We start from the raw sequence: 21,516 nt of genomic DNA, 5'->3' as shown, positions 1-21,516 counted from the left end.
AGGTGGAGTAAACTCTTCACAGTTTATCTCTAAGGGAGGAAATATTAGGTTAGGAGGGTCCATTTTTCACTAAAAAGGACAGTCACGTGTATCAATCCTGCTTAGAACAAAGCAACAGAACACTCTCTAGTTCTGATTTTTAACACCCCTCAAAACCAACCAAACCAGAGCTTACTAGACAAATGGAAAGAATTCAAGGAAAGAATGTAAAAACTGTGAGTGAGTGAGAGCAGGAAGCATTGAGGGAAAGCTTAAATGCTTCAAGGCGCCCTAGCCTCTCACCATCTTCTACATTCTAGGCATAGGGGGTTCATTGCTGCTGTGAGGGATCTCACTGATAGTGGTCTTTTACAAAGGCAGAAGTGTGTGGTTCCTAGGATAGACAATTTGATGGATTGGTTACTATGACAACTGTTAATGGCACCTGAACCCCTGTCAAGGTTTTCACAAACATTCATTTCAATTTAAATAAATAAAGCAAAAAAAAATTAGTATATTTACAGAGTTATGCAATTGTCACAATTAATGTAGAAGATTTTAATATAATACACTTCTGAAAATAGCCATATATGGGTCAGTAATCAGCCCTCTTTCCCTACCACCACCACTACTACCCCCATTCCTAGGCAACTACTAATATACTTTGCCCCTCCATAGATTTGTATATTCCAGAATTTCATATAAGTGCTGCTCCTCTGTGTGTATGTGTGTTTGTGTGTGTCCCTTTACTGGATTCTTTCATGTGCCATAAAGTTTTCAAAGCTCATCCATGTTATAGTTTGTAATGGTGCTTTATTACTTTTTATGACTAAATAGTGTTCCAGTGTAGGGATATGCTGTATTTTATTATCTGTCAACTGGTGGACAATTTTGCATTTTTTTAGATATGTCTAGGAGTTAAAATACTAGGTCATATGGTAATTCAATTAACATTAAACAAATGTTTAACTTTTTGAAGAACCATCAAATTGTTTTACAAAGCAACTGCACCATTTTGCATCCTCACTAGCTATGTATAAAGGTCCCACCTCTTCAGATGAACATCCTCATACCACCACCACCCCACCAAGGCACCCATAGGCTTGTGCCATAGTCCATTGTGCTTCCGGATGGACCAATTTCTATTCTGTTAGTTTTTTGAAAAGATTTATTTATGTGTACAGTAATGGGGTACAGGCCAGAGTTACAGGGGTGAGAGGGTTCACAAGAGACAGAATGGGGGGCAGAACAGGTAGATTGATGAAGTACACTGCTGAGGGGAGCAGTGGGTGAGACAGGAGAGGTCTGCTGCGCCATGCGGGTCACCTTTGTAGCCAAGGATTGAACGCTTACAGAAGCTGCAGCTAGCTTCATAGTACTGTACTCTCACCTACTGCAACACCAGGAAGGGACCCCAGTTTCTATTTTGATTAAGATTCTCTTTGAACAATCAAGCACTCATTTTTGCTGTTAAAAGATATGTATTTCTATTACACAACAAAGAAAACCCCAGGTCAGCATCATAGATCTCAGTGCAAGGTGGTAAGAATTTTAAGGCAGTTTTCTGGATAGTCCAGGGCACAAGGTGTTGACCAAAGTATGTGATAACTTTGTAGTTTATAGCATGCATCACCAACAGCTTTCAACAATTGATCACCTCTATAAATTAGTCATGAGTGTGTTTGTTTAGACTGAAGGTGTCTTCTTCCCTCAGTGGATGTCTTAGTCACATAGAGAAGATACTTAATTCTAGGTAGTCACTTTAGAACTCTTAGGAACCTGACTAACTTCAACTGTTTACTCTTACAATCAAAATTGGGAAAGGAAGAAATCAAACAAAGTAAAACTGAAATAATTAGACATCATGCATGTAAATAAATTCAAAGTTTTTCACTTCACCAGAGTGATAGAGCAAATTAAACCAGCAACAAGTAGTGGAAATAAAAAATGCACCCAAGGAAGGACCATACCTGTACAAAGAGTCCCTCAAGTCCTCCAACAGCCTAGTTATACTGAGAACACAAATGCCAGAAAACAGTAGTCCATTTGACCTAGAAAGAAAAATTCTCACCTCAGAAAGATTTTTTTTCTGGAGAATGCTTCAATTTCCTTATAGTAAGGAACCCTTAAACTCTCAGAGAATCAGAAGCATTCAAAATTTCTGAAAGCATATAAAAATTATGTGTGTAATTTTATAGAAAAATTAGATTCTGCCATGAAAGATTATACAAATCACTCTTCTTCCATTAGTTCTATCTGTTCTTTTTTAATATTGTTTCATTATTTTTTCTTTTTTGAGTTAACATTGATTCACAACTCTATATAAGAGGTTCACACCTCTTAAGAAACATGTTATCATAACACTTTTGCGAAGTATCCATAGTCCTCCTTTGTCTTAGCTGTATCTGTTTTTTTATCACTCCCACATACCTTTCCTTCATTGGGACATTACTATCTATTTAAATATACTGCATATATACAGGAGCTGAGCGCTGTACAGAGGAAGATGAGGAACCTCCCTCCCCATATTCCAAGTTCTCCACACAGAATTAAACTTCTATGAAGCATAGTCGTTATGTGGTGAAATTAAGATTCTTTCTTAAATCAATCGTGCATAGAAGGCCCTGACTCATGCCAGTGTCTCTTCCTGGGTTGCCAGTTCCTAAAACTGAGTGAGACTCATTGGCCTGCCTCATCCCTGTTTTCCTACTGGCTGGACAGTTCTGTCAAGCAGAGCTATATTCATATACTAGGCTTTTATAACCGAATGACACAGTCTGGATACTTAACAAATTAATTTTCCTCACAGTTCTAGAGACCCACTTTTAGACACAGTTCTAGAGGAAATCTAAAAACAAGGTACTGTCAAGTTTTGTTTCTAGTGAAACCTTTCTTCCTGGACTGCAGATAACTGCCTTCTCCCTAGATGCTCACATGGCCTTTCTTCTATATGGATGCAGGGACCAAATGGCATGGGAAATAGAGAGAGTAAATTAATCTACTATTTCTACCTTTTCTTATAAAGATGCCAGTCCTTTGAGATGAGGATCCCATCCTTACGACCTCTTTTAGCCTTGATAGACTCCTTAAAGTCCAATCTCCAAATAATGGTGGCAACGGAACATTAGGGCATCAATAAATATATGGAAGAGGTGGGTGGGAGGGTAGTGGGAAGGACAAAATTCAGTCTAAGGACAGGACACACGGAATTAGAACACAAGTTAGGGAAATGAATTGAAATGTTACATTTCAACTAGATCTATACAGGCAAAGTCATATAGCCAGTTGAGCAATCATCTAAGTCAGCGATATGTTAATAGCCTTTCCAGTAGTACAAAGCTAAAAAAGAAAAAAAAACAAAAAAAGACTGTCTCCTCCTTAATTCCAAAAAATCTTGACAAATTAGTTTTCTCTTAAGTCATATCTTCCTGACCCTTCCCCAGAGTTTAAGTTGATCTACAGCGTGGACTTATGGACCTTGTGTGTAACAACATCCCAAGTGGTTTTGCTACCACTGGTTTTTGGCCACACTTTGAAAAATCACAGAATGAAAGAAATAATTGTTTTTGTTTTCTAGCTAGCTATATATCTGTAGAAGAGGGAAGAAAAAAATCTTGATAGTAATTTATTGAAAGGTAAGCGTGAGGAAAATTTGTGCAAAATTAAAAGAAATCAGGTGAACTGACATGAGAAAGAGAGAAATAGGTTGTAAGGAGAATTATCAGATGCTAAGAGAGTAATAATTTCTGATGATGAAATTTAGGTGCCCATCATCACTGGAGAATTTTCAGGCTAATTCAAACCACATAGCCCAGAGTCTACTATTCAACTTCAGAGAGAGTGGTAAACTTTCCAGGAAGAGTATGTGTCTTTGTGTCAAAAATTTGATGACAAGAGGCTATTGTCATAGTCTGATGATGGTCCCAAAGGTTCTTCGAATGCCCTTTCCAGGGTGGCACATTGAAGGGCTCCCAGACTCTGCAGAGCTCTCCAGCTAGGGCTTACTTTAGCACTCAGCCCCTCCAGGGTTGGTGAAGCAGCAAAGAACAGAAAGAACTGGCTCCCCACGGGGAAGAAGAGGAAAAAAGGAGGAGGATAAGAGATTCCTATTTCACCCACAGCAGCAGGGTGTCCCTAAAGCTGGATCCCACATGCCACACCTCATTGTCTCTATAGCATACACACCCTGGGTCTGCCTCAGTCCCTTGCTGCCTATCTACCCCAAAATAAAGATAACCAACTTTATTTATCTTAACCTCAGAATGAGTTCATGAATTATTTTTCTCCTAAAAATAAATTCTAGATCCATTTAAAAGGTGTTGGCAGAAACTCCCTTTTCTTGAGGAATAGACACCTCTATTACCATGAATACTCCAGAAGTCTGGAGTAATATACTTGGTTCCTAACCAACTTTTCTCACCATCTCCCTGCATGACCACTCCTGCAGTGACTCTCCAACTGGAAAAAGTCTGCCTGGCAGGAGGCTGGCTCCAGTTCCTCTGAATGGCTTCATAACTTCCCCATGAAAAATGCCTCCCTGGAGTTGGTGTGATGGATAATCCTCAGCTCCATATCATGAGGCTTGATATGGACATGGCCCTCTTCAGCATCCTCCTGAATGGCTGAACTTTCTTCTGTGGAATGTGATTTTGTAAAATAGTTTTACTGTTACTTCTTAGACTCTCAGTTACAAGTTTTGGGGAGGGAGTGTTATATACTAAACCTGAATTTTCAACATTATACCTGTGATCATGTATGTTCCTACACTATTTCTTCTGCAGCAGCTTCCAAATTTTCCTCGGGTCAGAAAGTCACTCTTATCTCTTCAAAAAGCCAGCCAGATGGGAGGGAGAGAAAAGAGAAAGGAGGGAAGTGTCAGTAATGAGATCAGTTCTCAGGAGGCAGCAGAGTCTAATAATTGGGCTTTATTAGGATTTTACATGCAGGCGTTACTTACGAGTTCATCACTAACATGAGAGTGATACTTTCACTCCTTTTGTCACCGGGTGACTCAGAGCTGGAAAAGCTCCTTTGTGACGGCTACATAGAGCCACTTTCTGTTTTGCACACAAAGAGCTTTCTCCTGTCACACAAACACTGGTTGTCCACATGAGCTTGTTCAGCAGCAAGCATCCAAGCTAGTGAGTATGAGACCCTGTGTCCCACTTGTGGGCAGCAGGATTAGTCTAAGGGATAATACTTGCCATGCAACTTCCTCACAGGGATGTGGGGAGGATTAATGAGATGCTATTTCCATTGCACTTTATGCTCTTCAGAAGAAAGGCACTAAGTAGTAGGTATTAGAATTAGGGATTATATAGCTAATCAAGCAAAGAAGATATTCAACTGCTCCTAGTTTCTAAAGCAAACTAAATCTGGGAGGTGGAGAAGTGGGGTGGGAAAGCAGTGAGTAGAGAGTTGGCTAGAAGCCACTGTCCCTCATGAAACAAAGAACTAAGAGTAGTGAGTGCTGTGGACAATATAAAGAGAGGCCTGTACTGGCTCTTGAGGCTGATGATCGCTCAGCCTGGGGGAGATTTCTCCCTGGCAGAGGTTATACTATACTCCACGGGTTCAGATCAAGATCTTAAGGGTTCTTTGTCCTATCTGCCTCTGCCACCATTAGCCAATCTGTAGGTTTGGTGTCCAGAGAAATGTTGCAAAAGCACAAGTAAACTACTCCACCTGCATGCCAGAGGACGTGGTCACATTCTGGAATTAATGTGTTCCAAGGAAAATGATGGAAGAGCCTGGAGTGCTGCAGGGACTGGGTTGAGAGTGAAGGTGGGAAGGTGGTTAATTATAATTGCATTGTGCAAAGCTGCATTCCCTAAAGAGGTTTGATCTTCTGATGGTCAAACACACAAGAAGTGACCAAACTGAACTATAACTATGCTTGCAAAGGTTTATATTTCTAAGTTCTGGCTTCTTCCATTTATTATAGTATATCTAAACCACATTTTACCTACCACAGTTGGGGTGTGAAACAATTTCAGATGGTACACAACAAACCATTTTAAAACTTACTTTAGTGATTAGGTTAAGTATGAGTATCTTTTTGCAGGTACTAGAAATAAACAGTAAATACCATGATTCATAAATATAAATGTTTTAGAACAATGACTGTCAATCTGGCTTCACATTAGAATCAAACAGAAATGGTTTTTTAAATTCCAATTAATTGTCATAATTAAGTTAAGATCTCTGAACGATATCCCCACTCAAAATATTATAGAGGCTCTTGCAGGTGATTCCACAGAGTACCTAGTATTGGGAACCAATAGGACAGACTGAGATTATGCTTTTCTTTTTTTTAAAGTTATCAGTTTAAACTAAAATATTAAGTAAATGACAGGATAGGATGTGGTTATTGCAAGTATCATGAAGATCCTGTTGATTTGAGCTGATGACTGAAGAGTACTCACTATCATGCGTGACTCCCATTCTGAGCCAACACTGATCCTAAGAGAACAACAGAAACAGAGATAGCTGATAGAAATGATGAAAATGGTGGTGTGACAACAGCCAGGCTAATTTGAGCACACTCACGTAAGAAGACACACAGAGAGGGGTTGGGGGCTGAACGTAGTCAACGTGGAAGACTACATTTGAGAATTAGCCAATATCTTTTTGCCATTATTTCCCATTATGATTCCTATAACTTGTGATTCAGAAACCTGCCTTTTCCTCTCCCTTTCACTTTTTGCCAGCTGCCCCCGCCCCAACCATCACCACACCCACTAGCTACAGCTTAAAACAGATGGGGGGGAGGGGGAATGGTAATAAGGAATCTATAATGACTAATAACACATTTTTGGATGGTGGGAAAACAATTGACTTGGACTTTTTCACTAACTCCTTGTTTGACTCATCATTTCATTCATAGTATTTATTGAGCACCTACTATACACTAAGTCCTTTTTGTTTTTAAGTATAGACATGATTTTTTTCCCAGTAGCATGCATGTTTGTTTGGGGTTTTTTTTTTTTTTTTACGACCAAACATCTCAAATTCACTTTCATTTTCAGAAAACTAAATCATGTAGTTGACCAGCCATGACCACCTTCTCCAGTCCCCACTCTGCCCTTCTGGAGACATTGTGGTTCCAGGCTCAGGTGGAAAGTGAAGGCACGTTGTTCAGCCACACCTGAATCACAGAAGGGCTGTGTGCCAAAGCCTTGGAGACTTTCCGTCTGTGAGAGGGAAGAAACTGGAAAAGGTGTCCAAGCCCTTTTCCTCTATTCTCTCATCTGTTAAATGGGGATAATGATACTTTGTGTTTACCTACCTCAGAGAGGCATTATCAGGTCTATTTAAAGGCTCTTCAGATGAAAGCTGCTGTGTAATTACCAAGAACCGCTATGATAAAGAAACCTAAATACAATAGCAAATCAGCTGGAACAAATTCTCAAGGGAGTTTACTTCTCTGGAAAATTTTAAGAAAAGGGTAGCAGCTCTCCTCTGGGGATGTTTGGATCCCCCTCTAGCTGCAGTTTTGGGAAGGCTAGCTGATGTTCAGTCTCCTCCTGACCAGTGATTTGGGATCTTCCACTGCTTGCTTTTTCCCCATGGTCTAAGCAGTTTCCCTTAGAAATTCTTCTTCCAAGTTTTTTCAGATCTTCACTCTGAATCTCTTTTATCCCTGGAAAGAATTTTAAGTCAGCATTTACCTATGAGATAGAAAAAGAGGGAGACAGAAACAAAGAGACAGAGGGAGACAGAGTGAAAAGTAAAAAGGAAGGTTTGAAGGTAGGGAAAGTGAACTTTCATAGTTAATAGGTACCAGAGATGCTTTAAAGTTGTAAGTAGAGGATTGACATTATTGATCATTCATGTCAGACTTTCCTGAATTACTTGAAAAAGTATGGAGAGCAGATTGGATTGGAACAGGAGAGCAAAAAGCAAAGGCACCATCATTACAACAATTCAAGAGACCTGGTACAGCTGAATCAGGCTGTGACAGTGGACTAGAATGAAAAGAGAAAATGAAGAAACATTCCAGCAGCGTCTATGCTCTTGTTTCCACCATTAGCTCTAGTGTCCATTACAGAACCTAGAACATAGCAGAAGCTTCCCCTAATAATTGTTAAATAATGAATGAATTCGGCCCTCCCTGGTGGTGCAGTGGGTTAAAGCACAGCATTAAGAATCTAAAGCCACTTCTGCATGAGTTCGATTCCCACCTGCCCTGGAGGTGACCACATGGTGTGGCAGACCTCTTCTGGCCCGCCCGCTGCTCCCCTCAGCAGTGTACTTTGTCGATCTGCCTGTTCTGCTCCCTACTCTGTCTCTAGTGAAGCCTCTCACCGCCCCTGAGCCTCTGGCCTGTACCCCAGTTCTGTATGCACAAATAAATAAATCTTTTTAAAATAATAATAATGAATGAATTCAGAGTGTCTATATCCATAGAGATTATAGAAAACTACAATAAATAACTATGCATTGATCTTTAAACTACTTAACTCAAAGAAATACAGGAGAGGAGAAAGCAACTTTGGAAATACCTGTTTAAAAAAATTAAATATGGGCCCTCCCTGGTGGTGCTGTGGGTTGGAGTGCTGCACTAAGAAGCTAAGCCAACCTGTGGCTGCTTCAGTGCAAGTTCAACCCCTGGAGATGACCCACATGGCACAGCAGACCTCTCCTGACCCACCCTCTGCTCCCCTCAGCAGTGTACTTTCTGGATCTGCCTGTTCTCCCCACTCTGTTTCTGGAGAATCCTCTCACCACCCCTGTACCTTTGGCCTGTACCCTATTTCTGTATGCATAAATAAAATCTTTAAAAAATTAAATATTTGCCATCGTCCAAAAGCTTGGACATAGCCATGGGAAGGCTGATAGTATTGTAATTTTAGAGAAGTTTAAAAATAGTCACTGTCACATAACACATTGTTATAATTGTATCCAGTCTGACCTTCACATTTTTAAAAGGGAGAATGATAGCCTCTAAAGATATTGGTAAGAACAAGAAGAATACATTCCCTTGTTCTTATGGTACTTACTTCCATCTTAGAAACATCTATTGAAAAGCATCACAGTTCTAGCTACAGGACAGTACTTTTTAGGGGTCAGAGGAGATGACCAGGATAGTAAGAAAAATGAGACTTTCCTTTTTCCAGAAAGAATAAAACATGGAAAGGAGAAGATGATGGCAACTCTTTCAATATTTGAGCTGCTGTGGCACAGATGGGCACTGGCTCTTTACTTAGCCTAGGAAGTTCAGCATCAGGAGAAAAAAATCTAACCCAGCTGCCCAGTCTCTCTCCATAACAAATTGGAAAACTAAGATCCTATACATTTTATTATAAATTTCCAAATTGACAAAAACAATTACTTTGGAAATAACATTGAGTATTTCTACATTATGTGGAGAACCAGACAAATCAGTGGCCTCAAGCTTAGCAGTGTTAGCATCAACTGGAAGCCTGTGAAACATTGATTTTTGAAACCTCATCCCACTGAATCAATAATCTCTCAAAGTTTCGACCTAGAAACTCTATCAAGAATCTCAATTTTTTAACTTCCTCACATGATTCTTATTAGTACATTGCAGAATTCCTTAAATACATGAGAATTATTTGCAACCTGTAAAGTGAGTTCATTCTAAATGTACCTAAGTAGCTCTTAAGGGCCAACAGATCAGCCTGTTTCTTTCTTTTCTTTTATTTTAAGATTTGTTTATTGATGCATACAGAACTGGGGTACAGGCCAGAGGTACAGGGGCGGTGAGAGGATTCACCAGAGACAAAGTGGAGAACAGGACAGGCTGACTAACGAGGTACACTGCAGATGGGAGCAGCGGGCGGGTAGGAGAGGTCTGCTGGGCCATGTGGGTCACCTCTGGGGCGGGATCGAACTCATGCTGAAGTGGCTTTAGCTTCTTAGTGCTGTGCTTTAACCCACTGCGCCACCAGGGAGGGCCCATCCTGTTTTTTAAATAGGCTAGAACTCTTACAGTCTAGTTTCTGAAAACTTTTTTCATGCATCATGAAAAGAAAAACTTTCGCTGGCCTTTTTCCCAATTATTAAAGTTCCAAATCACTGAAATATAAATAAATGAGACTTTACTGTACTTAGAGCACCAGTTTGATGAAAAATTTGTTTACACCATGAGATTTTAGGTCATCCTTCAATCATTCATCCCCGGAACCCAAGTACATACGCGCACGAACACACACATACGCACTCACACACACGGATGTGACACATGGCAAATTAATTGCGCAATTACTGAGATGGAACAAAGGAGACCTTCAGATTCCATCGCCTTCTCAACCTATGTTTTTCTATGCAAGAATCTCAGGACTCAAATCAAAGGCATCCAAATAAAATCATGACATACTGAGCTCTTTGTCTAAATTTCTCTAAATCCTGTCTTTTAAAAACATGACTTAGGTCTCAGCAGTGATAAGGTGAGGAGTGAGCTGGAGAATTTTTAAAACATTAAGATTTGAAGAGAATATATTCATTTTGGCTGAATCGGTTTCCTATGTAAAGAGGGTCATATGAGTAACTCTTAATTATTACAATAGGGCTACATTTATATATTTTTGCCTAATCTAAAATTAAACCTGTAAGCTCTGCTAGAATTATTTAGAAAAGAATAATTGAGCCCTCCTTCAGTAAGCTAATTCAGAATCTCCTAATTTTACTTTTCTAACTCAAAAAGTATCTTTTTTCATGATATTTTCAGATTGTAGTTCACACACATCTAACAAAGAGCATGTTCATCAGGGGTTTCAATATCTAATACACATTCATTATTACCTGTCATTATTGTCATTGTTGCTATTATAATTGCACATTGTAAAAAAGAATGGAAGCTTTTCCACAGGAATTATTCACATGTATTACTTTCTAGGAGTAATTGAATAGTTGACATTACACTTATATCAAAATAAAATATGTGAGGGTTTTTCTCATTTGTTTTATTCTTAAGAAAGAAGAAATGTAATTTCTATTGGTTCCCTTTATTTGGATCTAAAAACATTCACAGGTTTACATAATGTCCAGATGCATGTTTTCTTATGACAAGACTCAAAAGATAATTTTCTAAGAACATAAAATTTTTGCAACTGGGTAGTGAAGTCCTCTTAATTAGCTTGTCTTTGTATATATGAACACAATAAGTCTTTCAGTGAAAAATGTTGCTTTTCTTTTTTTGACTTCAATCAGGTTTGATATGTTGAAATAAAGTCACAGTATATATTGTCACTATCTAAAGATTGGTCAGTAATAATTTATTATTACCTTATTTACACTTCATTGTTTCATATAATCCTCATACACAATCCTTTGAAGAGGTGAGTCAGATATTGTTAGCCTATTTAAAGATGAGGAAACTTAGACTATAGAAGCTACATAATTTATACAATATCACCTGATGAATAGAAAAATAAACATGAGAATTGGGGTTATTTGATTCTTAGTAAAGTTTTTTAAAAATTTTTAAAAACATCTTACATGCAATGCTACTTACGTGTTGTGCTCTATTTTTTTTTTTTTTTATTTCTGTGTTCCCCTTCACAAGGTACAGTTTTAAACTTTCTTAAGAATTAACACTGACACAGGTTAGAAATGGTTAGAGTAACACTAGCTTACTACAAGACAATTAGAACCAAAATAAGTCAAAATTTATTAGAAATCGAATGATAATAGAAATATAATAATGCAAAAAAAAAAGTGTCGTCACTCACTAATAAAGCAATAAACAGTGAACTCAAGACTGCTCCTTCACACAAAACACAGCCAATGAAGGTAGGTAGGATTTCCTTTACTTCCATGTAATTCTTCATCACGTTCCCTGAGGAGGTTGGACTGGTTCAGAGATTTATCCTAGTTTCTATGGAGTCTTGCCTTTGCTGTACTAGCCGGCCCTTTGAATCATGTCATTGTTATTAAAGGTGGAAGTTGTTGCCGTTTGCTAACTGCGCAGTGGCTAATGTTTTTGATAGTCTCAGTCAAGTTCTTAAAAGACAGATGGCAATAACTGGCTCTTTGGACAGAGAGAACAAAGACTCCAGACCCTCTCCTCAGCTGCAGAAACAGGCCATGTAAGTAGGGATTGAAAATCACCAGTGAGATTGGTCCAGAGAAGGTAGATCCACCAACCCTGCAAGCCTATTTGAGCAATGCAGTCATATCTCTTTATCATTCATGAAACGCATTTTCAAAATAGCACATTATTTAAATATTAAAACAGAGAATTGATTATATCCACTAGCACCTCAGTGTGTCCTGTGCCCTGTCTCTATGTCTGTGCCATAGATTCTGGTCTCTGTGCTCTCACCTGCAGCCTGGACACACATAGATGTGACATGCACGCACAGCCACAGAATCTCTGGACGTCTAGTTGAGCAAATGTACCTACTTGTGACAACTGACAGCATACTTAAAGAATGTTTGCTCTTAACCCTTCATCTCTCTTTCACACTCACAGAGGGCTTACTTGTTTGGATTTAAGTTATAGTTATGGAGGGAGCCATATTAGCTCTGTAACCATATCTATTGAAGGTAATAGGACACAAAATTTGTGTATCTGCCATTTCCAGGTGAAAGAAAGCTACTTTCTGCACTGAGTTTCCTTAATCCTTCTCCACAAACCACCCTAGCTACTGAAATCTTAAAATAGGGAGACCTCTGCCATGTATTCTGTTTTTGTTCCAACTACTGGGTCCGAAGCCCTTGGATTCAACCCCAAAGTTCTTTAAATTCAACAGAGTTGTGGAGGTTTTGTTGTTGTTGTGGCAAAATTAATATTGCAAACTGATACTGCACGAGGTACTCTTTTGTAAATATCTATCCCCCTGTCCATGAGTCCCTACTAGGGGTTTCTCCAGAAGGTATTTTTCCCACTGAGGCATGTACAATGCATTCAATGGCACCAGAGTTTCATTAAAGGAATCCTCTTGTTCCCTTCCTTCACATGGAAATGTCATTAACTGTATTAAGTTAACTCTCCGAATGTTAGGTTCTTAACCAATAAACAGTGCTTCTCCACAAGGGCATACTTCGCCAAGCATCCTTGAATCACAATGATGGGCTGAATATGTAATAATTGATTCAGAGCCACACTGGGCTGTGGTGATATGTAAGAGGAACCTCTTTGTATTTATTGACTTTTTCTTTCCATCATGATTGTTCTGTTTCTTCCACCACCACCTTCAGTCTTTCAGGTAAACGAAAAGTTCAATTATATGTAAAGCGACAGTTAAATCAGCAGGCCCCTTGTGGGGGGCTGGGCCTCCCCTCCCCGCTCCAATCGCAAGTGTGCTCAATCCATTACTGTTCCTGAGGATCGTGCAGCCATCAGGTCGAGTGTGCCGGCCAGGGTGCATCTTATAGCTTTTACTGCATATGAGACGTTGCAGGCCTGTTCTCAGGAACTGCCAGGCAGACTGGGAATCACAGTCACGGTTAATAGCAGCGAATTGCCAGCTCTTGATGGGTGGGTAGTCACTCCTTTCAGTGGTTGCCCCCTGGGGGAGAAGGTAGAAAAACAGAGGGAGGGAATTAGAGTGACTTTGCACAGTTGAGCAGGTTCATGCCGCTGGATCAGTGGCAAGCATTGGCAGGGCTCCACTCTGGGGAGGCTCAAAACAACCTCACAGTCTCATTTTTACCAATTGGTGCTGCTGTGTCGCCAGTGGTGCCCGGGGGTTTGAGGGGAGGAGGGAGGAAGAGCTGGGAATGGGGTAAAGGCAAAAGTCTCTGCTAAATTTAAAAAAAAAAAAAAAAAGTCATGTTCCTACTGGTTAACCCATCCCAGTTAGCCCTATGCTTTTAATTGTACCCAACTAGTATTTGAAGTTCCCTGGGTGATTAAAGAGTTGGCTCACAAACTCTCTGCATAACCTTAATTTTTTCAAGGTTCTTTGAGTGGAGAATGGCTTATAATAATGATTTTGACTAATACGATTTTTGACATGCAACTTTAATGCTTAACCTTAGTACAACTCCAGAGCATTTCATGTGTACTCAGCTGTAAAGAGTGATGATTTAAAGGGATAATATAAGAAAAAGGTCGTTCTAGAATGAACCTCTAACAAATTGCATAAAGGGAGCTTATTATTCCATGAGTATGGGGATATGCTGCTGTTCTGATCATTTTTCTGCTTGGTTCAAAAAAATTGTTGAGACATGAATGGGAGAAGAAACAGGAAAAAATGAAATAGAAATCTGCAAGCAAGGAACATTCTTTTGATGGTTATGATTTCGTTGCCACTAAAAAGGCTCTACAATAATGTGGTTATTCATCTCCTCTTTTGTTTTGGGTGAAGAATTCGCTCTAACAAGAAAATGCTGTTATTGGTTGGAGGACTGCCCCCGGGGCCGGACCGGCTCCCCAGCAATTTGGTTCAGTACTACGATGATGAAAAGAAGACATGGAAAATACTCACAAGTGAGTGCCCTTCTTTATTTATTTACCCACCTATTTATTTCAGGTTAGAGCTGTCTTGCTGAATTTGAAAACATGGTTAATCAAATTAGACATGTTATTGATTTGTTACCCTTTGGAGGTCTGTTTATGTATCATAAGGGATTTAGAGTAAGAGACTAAATTAACATTGCAGAGGTGGCCAATTTGGTAGCTGAATAGGCCTAAATTAAAGCTGGCCTAAAATCACTGCATGAGTTTATGTTTCTGGGTGTGCTGTATGGCAGAGGGGGAGGACAACCAAGATCTGCCCAAAGAAATGTTTTCAGTTATTGTTTTTGTCCATTAAAAACTGAAAGGTCGGTGAATTGCACTGGTACATTTTCTCACGTTGTTTAGGTCATTGTCCCTGGAATGAACATTCACTTGGCTTTTTAGGCATTTTTTGCTCAATAATCTTTAATTGGTGGAGCTAGGTCTTTGGAGAATCACCCCCCTTTTAGGCCTCCTGGGTTTGGATGGACAGATCTATCTGGGGCCTATTCCAGTCACATTAAATTGTGCTTGCAAACTTCCACCCAAGATTCTCCTCCTCCCCTCCTTAAAGGGTGATTGTGTTTTACAGCAAACCTCTTGCCTTGGGCACTGAGATTGGGAACTTATTGTTCTATCGGTTATGATTCCCAATCTGACTCAGTCATGGAATCCAAACTCATCGTTTGCTGAGTGCAGCAGGCTGGTGCACCAGTCCCCTCGTGGTACACTGACTGCACTGGTCAATAAAACTAAATTTTAACTGTCAAAATTGCCCTGAGCTGTATAGATAAAATAATAAATGAGCAATTTGGATCCATAAATCAAAGCTATACATTTAAAACCGACAAAAGTGAAAGTTAGATTTTCTTAGTGCTTGTGTCTTCAGCTATATGTTTTATCATATTTTTTTCAATCATTTCCTACCTTTTTTTTTTAACTGAAACCCTTTAAAATAATAAAAGCAGGACAATAGTTTGCCCAAAAGAGCAGAAAAAGGAGTAAAGACATGTGAGGTGGTGCTTGAAATAATACATCTCAGAGCTGGCTTACCCCAGCGAAACCTGCAGTAGCATTGTCCAGGAACTGCAACGAGAAAGCTCCCTGGGCACCTATACACAGCGGCTCTAGTAAAGAAGTGGTGGAATAGTAGCCATGAGATTAAGGAGAAGTAAGAAAGAAAAATAAGTTAGTGATGCCTTCAAATGATTTTTACTTTCTTTTCAACAACAACAAAACACCATCAATACTGGTTTAAATACCTGAAGGGGTGACTAAGCTGTATTTTAGCAATTCATCAGACAGTAAAGCTAAAATAAAACCAGAGAATCAGTTTTCTGATACTTGGTTAACAGAGAGAGCCTACACAGACTGAGACACAGATACTAAAAGGAAAAAAGAGGATGGACTAAAGAGTCTGAGACAGAGAAGCAGAGGGTAAAGAACAGGGAGATCGTAGAGCTACACCATAAATGATAGTCATTCACCCATCTGTCTGTTTTCCCAAATACCCCCGGTTTGGACCAATGTGCTATTTTTTTCAAGCCCTTTGTTAAAGACAAAAAGAAACCTAAGAAAAGTTGTATGTACATTTTTAAAACATGCTCAGAGACAAGGTGAGCCATTTACACACCAAACTGGAACTTTATGGAATGGAAATCTCTTCATTGTGCTGAGACAACAGGTATAGACTGACATATGTGGTTGATTTCAGGTTGATTTTACACATTGCTTAATTCAGGTCTTTAGAGGGATGTGGTAAGCAAGCATGAACTTGAATGAGACCTTCAGCAAGTCACATAAATGTCCTACGTCATGGTTTCTTCATTTTGTCATTTGAGTATCTTTAAATAAAGTGGCATTATAGTCATCTAGCATATAGCATGAACTAAGCAAGTGACAGGTACAGTCACTGTTCTAGCAACGCCACTGACAATGCCGGCATGAGGATTGTGTGTACCTTTATTCCTTAGAGGCATCAGTCAACTCAGGCTCACCATGCAGATGGGAAGAAAATAACACATCAACAGACAAGCTGCCTATTGTTCCCGAGAAGGGACCAGTTGGGTGTAGTAATCTATAAACTAAAAAGTAAAATTAAAGGGTATTTGTAGACTCCACTCACCATATTTTAAATTAAAGAGAGAAAATGACACTTATGTGTAAAAAAAAAAATAATTCTTATAATATGATTTTTCTCTGAACTTGGGCATGCTCACAGCTTTCAACTAAATGTCTACTGTACTCAAAGTCTTCATTTCTCTGGGATTTGTATTTTGGAAAAAGAGTCCATTTCCAGTTGATCTGTGACTACATGGCCCAGTGAAGGCACACTTTTCAGCTTTGTCAAAGGAATGTAGACATTTTATTTGGATGATTTCTGCTGTTAATTTTTTTTTAATGAAGGTGTTTTATTTGACTAAATTAAACAAAGAAGTCAAGTAATTGACAGATCTTCACAATATTTGTTCCATCTAGTAGTAAATGAAGACATGTTTCCCACTGGAATCATAAAATATCCAAGTTCTCCCAAAATCCATAGAGACATTGGGATGACAGAGCTTCTCACTGCCTTGCTTGTGACCCAGAAAAACTGCTGAGCTAATTGGCAGGGAAGTGAGGATGACAGTTAATGTGAGGAGACAGTTCCTGATTTGGGGTCTGCTTATTTATTGAATGACTATCTCCATACAAATGAACAAATCAGCTGACAGGCAAAAATCTAAAACTGGCATTACCTTGAGCCGCCAAATCTGAGAGTTGTTTTGCCCGCTTGGCTTGAGGAAACAGTTCTCAGACTGTCTCACAGAATCCTCCTTCCAGAAAGTTGCTTTCTATAGGCAGGAGCAGACACCTCCCAGGAGCCACGCCATTTACTCATATTCTATAACAAAAAAGAATCACATAGTCAGTGTTCTTCTGCTCTTACCCTGTGACATTATTTACATGTTGGAAATTGTAAGGGAGACCCTTACTAATAAGCACTTAAATAATAATAAATTGAAAGCATGTGAAAAAATGAATCTACATAATACAGTAAAAAAACAAAGCAAAACAATGTTAAACTGCCAGGCAGCCAGTGGTTTGGTCTACCCAAAAAGCAAAGGGAGCAATTATTCTCACTGAAGAGACTGTTTTAGTGACATGCTGGTATAGAATTAACTTTTATCCTCCTCTTTGGAAAACTCAATGTAAATATAACCTTTTATAATTGATATTAAGAAGTGTCAGCACTCTCTATCAGAAAAATACTGAGAAATCACATGTAAAAACTGACTTAAAGTCCTCTTGCAATTGTGGAGTCTGAAGTAATAATGATATAATTGGCATTGTTGTTCTCCTGACTTAATAATAAAGGGGAAGTTGAAATGCACTTTCGTTCATCTTTATTTTACAGTACTGCTTTTCTTGCATTTCTCACTCCTGCACGCAGTCTCCCGTTTCACTCTTAACTTATTAGAAAGCAGTACAGGAGACATGAATACTAAAATGGTCAATGCAAGAAAAACACACCTCCTGCACTTTGCAGGCCCTAGATCCTCCATGCAGAAATCAAACTAAACAAGCCTACGGTTTCTGCATGCTTTTGATAGCATACTTTTTACAGCCCAAAGTTTTTATAAAGTCCACATGGGGAAGCACCTGTCATTCTTCCCAAGAGACAGCACCAAGGAGGTGCAGCTAATGTGTTTGTCCTCCCCGTCAACTGATGTGATGTCTTTGCTGGTGGGTTGAAGGTGCTTACCAAGAACTGACTTCCTTTGCCCCACATTTCAGATAAGAGATTTCACTTATTGGTGTTGCTTATGGCTTTCTGTGAGTAAGACAGGAAAAAGGATTTCAAAATATTTATCCTTCCTTTGCTAATGATGACTTTCCTTTAATAAATATTAGAATAGGGCCCTCCCTGGTGGCACAGTGAGTTAAAGCACAACACTAAGAAGCTAACGCCACTTTAGCATGAGTTTGACCCCTGCCAGGGAGGTGATGCCATCAGGAAGTGATCCACATGGCCCTACAGACCTCTCCTGATCCGATCCTCTCTGCTCCCCTCAGCAGTGTATTTCAGTAGATCTGCCTAGTTTGCTCCCCGCTCTGTCTCTGGTGAATCCTCTCACTGCCCCTGAGTCTCTGGCCTCTGCCTGAGCTCTGTATGCACAAATAAATAAATCTTTTTTTAAAAAAAAAAATATTAGAATGAAAATTAGAGGAGTTAAGTTAAAGAGCGTGCTCTTTCTTTTGAACCATCTAGTTCCCTTTAGAGGTGAGAGGTGGGGAAAGTGTCTTTTCTCCCCTCCCCCACTTCCTTCCAGCCAGTTGTAACTACCCTCTGGTACTGCAAGGAGTTGGGGACTTTTAGTTTTCAGTCCTAGAAAATAAAGGAAACTGTTGGGCAGAAGTTTCCTGTGCTCTCTTCTCTGACTCATGAAGATATTTAGCTTGACCACATCCACGCAGGAAGGGTGGTGGGGCAGGACGTCAGCAACTTATTTGGGGATAGTGATTAACCTCAGGTTGGCGGACTCCTCATACCTTTGAAAAACTATATTTTTTGTAAATGTTGCATGCTGAGAAACATAAATGTTGAGAGAACAAATCTTATATAAGTTCCTAAACTTCAAATCCAAAAGAACACAGGTTTGATCATATCTGATGGACTTTCAGTTGGGCTTCTTTGGCCCCTCTGTTTTTGGATTTCTGTTCACTTCTGTTTGGGGCAATGTCATGGGAAAAGTCAAGATAGTAAAAATTTAATAACCATTTCTCGGTTACTTATTTTGAAGGAAAAAAAGTAAGTTTAGTTGACGATTTTTATTAACAGTGGGTTTCCTTTTTTCATGTTATCTTTATTACCAAGAACCAGAACCCACACGTTATTTCATTGAATTTCTACACAGGTCAGTAGCATCTACAGATAGTGACTTTCTCAGTGTAGAAAACTTCAGGAACCAATTATGTGTTTTTTTTAAAATAACTGAAAATGGTTTGAAAATTTTAGATTTTTATTTACAGACCTCACTCTTTCATCTAGCCAACAATTATTGAAATACAACTGTGCTGAGGATAGGGTAGAACACGAGGAAGGTCATCTCTCCTGTCAAGAACCTAAGGAGGCAGTTACAACAGAGTGAGCTAAGAGTAGGGGAAAATCAGAGTACTGTGGGCACATAATTAGAAGCCCCTACTATAAACATGGGAGGTTTGGGGAGCTTTCTTAGAATTGATCTTTTGTATAGCTGGAAAAAATAGTTTGAAATTATAACACCAAATAGGTAGATGAGAAAGTTTTTCAGTAGCAAGGCTCAGTACTGAAATTCCAAAATGCAAGACAGAGTCAGTGGTTTCTAGAAACCAAAATAAATGTATGTGTTTTATGAGAGTCTAGAGTAAGGGAAATATATGGTGAGTTGGACAGATATTCAAGAATCATGTTTTATGGGACTATTTTCAGGAATTGAGGTAAGTCCAGGAATGAAGAATTAAGTATTAAGATGCCCTCTGATTTTTGTTTTCAGTGTTAGTAAAAACACAGTGACCTAAAGATTTTTTATGGTAGCATGGCAGCTGCTCTCTCTAAGCTTGGAACTTTTAATTTTAGTTCATGGAATAATTGTTTCCATGACTTTGGACAAAGAAGGAAAGAGAATTGTGTTTGGACATTTTAAATATGTTAGCATCTAATTTTACCTTCAATGAGCTCAATTCTAATTTGAGATACATGGCTGCACACTGCTCTATATCTTGAATTATTTGCTACTGTGTATTCATGCACCAGTGCATTAGTGGATTTTTCATAGATTTTTTTTAAAAAATATGTGTGGTGGTTTTTCCAAATACTGTATTTCAAGCAAGTTGGTGCCTAGAAAACCTAGTTGACTTTATTTCAAGTTTATACCTCCCTTGAATGTAGCAATTGCTGCTTCTCTAGAGAACTACATGTGTACAAATAATTCTGATGCCTTCTATAGAAATATAAGCTGTGGTATTTGCTGCTGAGTCTGGCATGAAGGAGGAAGGAGAATCCTCTGGGCTCCATAAATTTGCTCTGTGCCAGTCCTAGGCAAATTGAAGACTAAGTCTGGCAAACCATTGAATATGAGTAGTGGAAGTTTAAATGATCTTCTTGCCCAGCCCTCTCACTTTACGCATTCATTCAATAAATGCAATTGATATCAGGCATGGTTCTAAATAGAGAGAGGCCAGTGCTGAGTCAGAAAATGTCATCCCACCTTCACCATGCTTCGAGTTTAGTGGGAGAACCAGAATTACTAAATAATTCCAGAAAGCAATATATAATAATAAATGTGATCATGCTCTGAAAGGAAAAGGTACAAGACATGTAAAATCTTGCAATGAAGAAAAATCTGACCAAGTTTAAGAATAATGGAGAATATCACTGAAGAGGTGACATTAGAGCTGAGAACTGAAGCATGAGATCCAGGTGCCCAGGTGAAGATGTGAGAGATTACTTCAGGTTAGTTAAGATTCCTGCTAGGTTCCTGCAGAAAGAAGGTGGAGGGCTGAAGAAAGGTATGACATGAAACCAGAACACATGGGCACTTTTTTGGCAGGGTTACAATTTGAACTTTTACTCTAAGTGTCTGAAAGAAAGGATGTGTCCTCCCCAGAGCCACACGATGATTTAGTGGCAGTGTGAAAAATAGAACAGTGGTCTCTGTGTTTCCATCAAACAGTGTTGCTTGCTGCCTATACAGTGCTGCTCTGTCCCACCAACAAGTGACATCTAGTCAGGAGTCCAAGCAAATGAATAGGATTTAACCTGTACTCCACTATTTCATCCATGAAAGTCTAAATGGACCCAGCGGACTTGGTACAGTACCATGCTCAGAGAACAGAATTCACATAGGTTAATTGAATGAATATCCTGCTTTTAGAGGTCAGAAACATAATCTTGGTTTATGGACTAAACTGCAAATTATGATGTGTAAGTAATAAAATTTGCATTTAAGATTACGGGAAGCTATCACTTATTGTAAATTTCCTAATATCTTAACTCCTTTGTAGTAATGTCAAAAATGAAGCAAAATACATACACACAGTAACATCTTTCAGTACAGATAGGTGTAAATTGAAATACACCCGCAGATTGTTGTTGACTGTGTGAC

General features: G+C 39.1%; 1 protein-coding gene across 1 annotated transcript in view; it reads left to right on the top strand.

The window, feature by feature from the left end:
• The window catches only part of KLHL14 (kelch-like family member 14), a 93,862-nt gene that overhangs the window by 10,017 nt on the left and 62,329 nt on the right, over positions 1-21,516 (top strand). The window contains exon 2 of the mRNA XM_012725966.1: positions 14,259-14,380. Within this exon, the coding sequence (XP_012581420.1) occupies positions 14,259-14,380 (122 nt within the window). The remainder of the gene's footprint in view (positions 1-14,258; positions 14,381-21,516) is intronic.

The sequence above is a fragment of the Condylura cristata genome, unplaced genomic scaffold (genome assembly GCF_000260355.1).
Source record: "Condylura cristata isolate star-nosed mole 26May11 unplaced genomic scaffold, ConCri1.0 scaffold00016, whole genome shotgun sequence".
NCBI classification, from domain to species: domain Eukaryota; kingdom Metazoa; phylum Chordata; class Mammalia; order Eulipotyphla; family Talpidae; genus Condylura; species Condylura cristata.
This window is presented reverse-complemented; position numbering and strand designations above follow the sequence as displayed.